The 7,101-nt window shown below is 44.1% G+C and overlaps 1 protein-coding gene across 6 annotated transcripts in view; it reads right to left on the bottom strand.

The window, feature by feature from the left end:
- Positions 1–1,176: 1,176 nt before the first annotated feature.
- Positions 1,177–7,101, bottom strand: part of INF2 (inverted formin 2) — a 104,761-nt gene continuing 98,836 nt past the window's right edge. For all 6 annotated transcript variants that reach the window (XM_088473688.1, XM_088473689.1, XM_088473690.1 and 3 more), the window contains one exon: positions 1,177–6,074. Coding sequence is in view for 1 of the 6 variants with exons in the window: in XM_088473689.1 (XP_088329815.1) it covers positions 6,043–6,074 (32 nt within the window). In the remaining 5 variants the exon portion in view is untranslated. The remainder of the gene's footprint in view (positions 6,075–7,101) is intronic.

The following is a 7,101-nucleotide window of genomic DNA, read 5'->3' as shown; positions in this document are numbered from 1 at the left end:
CATGGCCGACGGGGGAGCCGAAACAGCTCCCCCATAAGCTTTCACTAAAAATAAATTTGCAAGTTACTAAAAATAAATTGTGAAAAAAAATACCTGGGGAGGCCCTGTGATAATAACGCCACCTGGGGGTGGCATTATCCAGGTTCTCCCTCGGTTACCGGACTCCTGCTCCACTCTAATGTGCAGAGCAGAGCCCGGAGCCGGCCCCAGTGACCAGCTGTGCGGTCTAAACAGACCACACGCTGATACACTGCAAAAAAAAAAAAATTATAAAAAAAAAAAAAATTTACTTACCTGAGTCCAGGAACCGGAGTTCGGGGCTCCGGTGATGTCCTCCCAGTCAGCTGGTCTCCCATACTGCATTGCAGCCCGGTCATCTGGTGACCGGGTCCCAGTGCAGTATGGGATGTCAGCTGACCGGAGTCATGGAGGACATCACTGGAGCCCGGATCTTGCAGGGAAGTGCAATTAAGGGAGGGGGGGGTCCGCAGTCACGGGGGGGCGGGGCTTAGCGCCGGGGTAGCAGCAGCGGCAGGTCAACACGTGCGCGGGCACTGGTTACAGTATTTTTTGCGAAAATACGGTGATACGGCTGCGGAGGGGATTCGCAGGGACAGAGCTTTATCGCAAGCTCTGTCCCTGCATGGGATTTTTAATAAATCCCTGTGATATTGCCTGAATTCGCAATGCAAATTCAGTCGGTAATATCACCCTACAATCTACATTCCCAATGCGGATTGTAGTAAATAGAGTCTTAGAGATGGGCTGGGGAATAGTCAGGCTGGCAGACGGGCTGGGGAATGGTGAGGTTGAAACACAGGGGGGGGGGCATAGTCTTGTTCAGTGCACATGTGTATGGGGAGGTGAGCGGGGGGGAGGCTGGAGTATATATATAAATTTGTGGGGAGGGGATCAGAAGAATATTATTATATTATATGATTGTTATATGCACTTACTTTACAACCCAACTTTGCCTGCAGTTTTTATAATGTTATATTGATTGAACCTTTCAAAATTGCATACAAGACTTTTTGTTTAGAATCTGATTGGTTGCTATGGACATCACCCCGCACTTTAGTAACTATACCATCTAAATATTTTGTTGCCATGGTGTAATTCCCACCGACCGTATAATTACATGCAGGGCTGTCAAAAAAAAAAAAAAATGGACACGTGTTTATGCAACAAAATAATTTATTAAGAAGGCAAATTGCTCTTTGAAAAAATTGATTATAGGAATCAACACTTTCTTTTTTAAGATATCCATATATACAGAACAAGCAATATATTACACATTTAATGCAAAACAACTGAATATATTTTGCTATTAGTGCAGAATCTAATAAACTGGCCAAGCTGAACATTTGGCTTAGCTAACAACAGAAAATAACCATCATCCAAGTTGAACTTAATCAAAATGTATTAATATATGATGCTATTGTTCTATACATGTGTACAATTTTCTCAGTGTCAATAAGAGGACTGTAGCCTTTTTTATTTTAAATAATATTAATTCCCCTCTCTCTAATGATCTCAGCACACTCTGGGGGGTCTATTTACTAAAGTGCGGGTTTATCGAAGTGGAGATTCTAGCTATTATCTTCTAGAAGGTGCTAGATAAATATGTAGAAGCTGATTGGTTGCTATGGGCAACATCTGCACTTCTATAAACCCACACTTTAGTAAATATACCCCTAGCTGTCCGGTACCATACACTTGCTTTATTCTCCATTCATCTGCTGGCACCACTGCTTCTTCTTCCACTAATTTTTCAGAGATATCCAGGCTCTTCAGGCTGGGGAAAGCAATCATCAGCAGGCACCTGGGGTGTGTCTCTCAGTAGTGACATATCTCAGGGGAAGGACCCTGCCGTGTTTCTCTACGATTCTTAGGACTGACTTTGTAATACTTCTATAAGAGCAAGAGGGGATGTAGTAAGGAACCTGGCGTGCGAGATGCCAATGGGTCCAGAATCCCGACGGTAAGTATCGGAGGTTAGGTTTAGGGTTAGGCACTAGGGGGAGGGTTATGCTGGGTACACACTGGCCGATCAATTGATCGGCCAATATATGGTGCCCCCGTTGACCAGTGTGTACAGACGATATGTCTGTGAACGACGTTGTTCACAGACATAACGCATTGGCTGTGCTGCACACCTGATGAACAGATATGTCTACAGACATATCTGTCCATCGGCAAGTGTGTACGGACGATCAGCCGATTGCTCATGCACACACATTGGCAGCCGCAGTGAGGGGGACGGGACACGCCCCCAGGCCGGCCTGACCCGCTGCAGCATGCAGATGATGATAGTTCAGTGAATATGAACGACAATCATCTGCAGATCACTCAACCTGCAGATATATCGCTATAGGGTGTACCCACCTTAAGGCACTAAGGGAGAAGGGTTAGGTTTAGGGCGCGGGGAGGTTAGGTTTAGGCACCAAACACGGAGGAGGAGGGTTAGCATACCGACCAACAAGTGTCGATATGTTAACCCTGTCGGGATCCCGGCATCAGGATTCTGACCACTGGCAAATCATACCCAACCCAAGCCAGAGGACTGAAGACTTTCTAACACTGTAACAATAATAATAGTGTACTTCTAAGATAAGGCAACACCGTCACCTTAATTTTTTGAAAGAAGAAAGAAACCTATGGAAAAGCTTTGTTTGATTAATATATCCGATACTTCTCCAAGTAGCCGTAAGACAGTGAATATAGATAATCGTCATTCTAAGCAGTTATTTTACCATTGTGTACATAAATATTATTGCAAAGTCTGGCTTTGACGGGGCCGGGGGTAAGTCCAGAGACAATCCACCCTCACTTATTCACAGAAGAGACCATCCAGCCTTTCTGGTTCCCTGTACACAGGCACCGGCAATGCATATTCAATACTGTGGTAAGAGGAAAACCAAGCTGCATGATCAAGAGAATGTCCAGCTTATTGCTTCTGTTCTCTAGATCGTTTCAATTACTCGTTCCCTTTATCCATGGCTCCGTCAGGTGCGTACACATGGTATGACTGGCAGTCCTATGTTAGGATGTGGAGAGGAAAGGATTGCAGCACAAAATTGGTGGACTAATGACAATATGGGTACAGCTATAAAGCTGTGTATACATGGAGATTTTTACAAGTCCATGGTCTGTGCAGGGAATGCAGGATACTCATCATTCGTAGGATCATTGATAAAGAGCTAGCTAAAGTTAGCACTATTTTTTCTGGAAGGACCATAACGGTAAGAAAGTATACTACAGATAGCAGTCACAATCCATGCAGACCTAAAGAAAAATGCTGTCAGTACTTCTGCTAGTAGAGTGGTTCTCTAACTCGGTCCTCAGGACCCCACACAGATCATGTTTTCCATGTCACCCAGCAGGTGCAATCATTACTTACTGACACATTTTAAAAGATCCACAGGTGGCGCTAATTATTTCACTTGTGAGTCTGTGAGGAGACCTGGAAAACAGGCACTGTTTAGAGTCCTGAGGACAGAGTTTGAGAAACTGTGCACTAGTGCAATAGGTTAATAGGAAATTGAATGCAGCTCAGGATAAACACACATCACTGCTTTTGTATTCACAAAATAAAGTGGAATGTAATAGTTTAACATATCATGGCAGTATAAAAGGCAGAACATAGTGATCAAGAGGGTAGAGGTGGCACAGCTTGCGCTACAGGATTATCTTTGGTACGCAGCAAGTTTGCTAGTTTTTAATAGTCATTGGCCGCGATTCAATCCAATGCGATGTGAGTAGCCCCAAGAGGGAGCTCCCAATTCAGCGCGCTGTTAAGTCAGAGAATGCCGGTTCTCACAACTGGGTGTTTAGTTGCGAGAACCAGCATCCTCCACCTAAAGTGCCGCCCGAGGCTGATAGCGCCGCGTGGCCGGCACTTCTGTAAGATTTTTCCTTGCACACTCAGCAGGGTGCGAGAAGAAATCCTTTAGTAGGACCAAACTTGGCGCTGAATTGAATCGCTGCGGGAGCTACCTCCCAGGGCTATTCAGCATTGCGTTGAATTGAATCGTGGACTTTGATTATTGAGCTTTTTAAAGTGTCTTTGCAATTATATGCACGCACATTCTGTTACAGTAAAGCATGAAGGGTGCGCTCCATAGTGCATGAAACACTTTTATTATGGTTCTAGTAAATACTCCACCAGGCAAACTCCGTCCACCACAGAGTTTGCCTGGTGGAGTATTTTCTTACTAGAACCATGTAGTAACCACCCCACACTGTATAGATGGGGTACGGGTAGCAACATACTATTTAGATGTGTGATTTGTACCATGCCTTTTAATAATAAAAGCTGTTAATGCACTAGGGAGCGCACCGTTTATGCTTCATTACTGGCTGGACTCTGGGATTGTTGGAAAAGGGGAGCAGTGGTCCGAAAAAGGAAATGGGGACCTAGTGCTTAAAGAATTATAGTAATAGTGACCAACAGCAAGAGACATTGGTTTTGTCTGAGGCGAATCATTGTGCTGTGCAGGTGTTAAATGAGCGCATCATCTGCATATACTTGTATAGATAGATAGATGACCACTGATGGCGGCACTTGCAGAACTTAACAGTATCACAAAACTACGCTGTTCGCTTTAAATAGTATTTATTACTTAACGCTAACAGCGTAATTTTGTGATACTGGGAAGTCTCACGAGTGCCTCCAGCAGTGGTCTAATGTATTATACACAGTTATGTGTAAGGAAGGCACCAGGGCATTGTGTTGCAATTTATGTGAGTGTCGGTCAGCTTGGAGGGATGAAAAAAAATAATAATAATTATATTCACACACATTGTTGAATTATCTTGTAATATTTCACCAGCTTTCCCTTATGTGAAATGATTCTTTTAATGCTCTCTTTTTTTTTATAATGATTTGCTTCTGATGTGTGAAATGTGGCAGTTATAATTTTTAATATATATCTAATTAATATTGTGTTTTATATGTTATATTTCAACAGAGTGCCCCCTAACAATGAGAGTTTCTTTTTCTCCCGAGATGTTATACTAATGATCACATACTCTCGTGGGAACACCTCCACTTGTGCTATTATAATACCCTGATTAGGGTTCTTGTACAGTAATATTATTTGTACTATTTCTATGATCTGGTGCTCAAGTTTATTTTTTCCCACATTTCCCCTTTCCCGGCATTGAATCTATATTCCCTATCACATGCTCACACGCATACACACTAGGGTTAATTTTTGTTGTGAGCCAATTAACCCATCAGTGTATTTTTGGGGTGTGGGGGGAAACCGGAGCACCCGGAGGAAACCCACGCAAGCACAGGGAGAATATACAAACTCCACACAGTTAGGGCCATAGTGGGAATGGAACCCACAACCTCAGTGCTGTGAGGCAGTAATGCTAACCATTACACCGTCTGTGCTGCCCATTTACAGGTCAATTTTCTTACATTATTTTGTAGACTGTCCATTGAAAACAAGCAGGGCCGTAACTAGGGTGGTGTGACCTGTGCCATGGCACAGGGCAGGGGGTGCTGTTTGGGCCTGTCAATTTTCCTGTTTATTATCATTCTCACTAGTAGCTTCCTCTTCTTTCATCCCCAGCATCTCCTGGCCTCCCCCATCTCTTCCCTGGCACTTCCCCATGAGGCCATGGTCCTTTTTCAGGTGCACTATCTTAGGGGGGGGCACCAATGATCTTTGGCACAGAGCATCAAGAAGTCTAGATACGGCTCTGAAAATAGTTAAGTGCTTTAAACTAACAAACAGTATAATTGTGATAAGTTCCATCTGAAAAGGGGTTTTCCTTTTTAGACAGAACCTTCTTAATCAAGCCCTTTGTGGAGATAAAAAAAATTGGGGACCGCTCCCAGGGACTCCAGTTTTTACCTGAACTGGAGAGCCAGCTTCGATTCAGGTAACTGCAGGATTGATTCGGAAGGGGCTGTCCAGAACCAGATATATGTATATATTTATAAAATAAAATCATACAATAACTGAAGCAATATGCACCAAGTCATTACTACAACATAAGAGGAAAATGAGATGAAGTTTTCAAACGACATCAGGGCTTGTACGTCTTCCTTGTTCTGGAACCTACAGTAAAATAAAAACAAAAACATTAGAAAAACTGAATTGCCCGGTAAACGCCAATGTCCGACCTGGATGGTAAACAACAGGCACTTCCTGATCTGCTGCATCTGATGTGGCAGACGTTTTGGAAAAGCAGATGACCAGTCATCTGTTACAGATACAAGTAATGGGATTACCTGTGATCTGTATAATTGCCCCATTGTGATTGGTTCTTCAATGAATATTTCTCTGTTCAAGCATTAATCCATGTTTATATATCAATATTACTATTTCATTTTTATCAGTTTATTCAACAGGGCATGCACAGAGCAATTATGTTTGAATAATCATGATATCGCTGCACACCCACCACCTAGGTAAAAGATGTCACTTTTGCCCAGGAAAAAAAAAAAATCTTTTTACAGCCCCCACCTTGGCCATCTCGCTCACAACCCCCCTCTGCTGCCATTTAAAGTTTGTTAGTGTGATTAAATACAGTTGTTGGGTCTCCAGCTAGTGGCAGAGAGACGCAGTATTGCAGCCGCCGGTCACAATCCCGACAGTGTAATCCCAGCGTGGGATCTAACATAAGCATCGAAATACTGACACCTATGTTAATCCCGACGACGGGACCCCGACAGGACACCGGGCCGAACATCCAACGCCAGGGGCAAGTATCCATGTAGCCGGGGATGGGGGGGGGCTTAGGGTTAGGCACGCCCCAGGGGTTAGGGTCAGGCCACCCCAGGAGGGTTAGGTTTAGGGTGCTGGGAGGGGAGGGGGGGGTTAGGCACCCCTGGGGGGAGATTAGGGTTTGGCACCCCTAAAGGAGAGTTAGAGTTAAGGAAGGGGGGGAGGGGGGGAGAGGGGAGGGTTAGATAACTTTACTTACCTTCGTCGGGATCTGCGCTGTTCGGCCTGCCAGAGTTGGGATTTTGACCGCCGGGCTCTCGTCCGGTGGTCATTCATACCGATTCCGGTGGCAGAGCTGCTTTAAGTTATCTTTATTTTATATATAAATATTTATCGAGAAACATTGCACATTCCTGGC

This window comes from Taudactylus pleione, unplaced genomic scaffold (assembly GCF_031769625.1).
Source record: "Taudactylus pleione unplaced genomic scaffold, aTauple2 ptg000139l, whole genome shotgun sequence".
In the NCBI taxonomy this organism is placed as follows: domain Eukaryota; kingdom Metazoa; phylum Chordata; class Amphibia; order Anura; family Myobatrachidae; genus Taudactylus; species Taudactylus pleione.
This window is presented reverse-complemented; position numbering and strand designations above follow the sequence as displayed.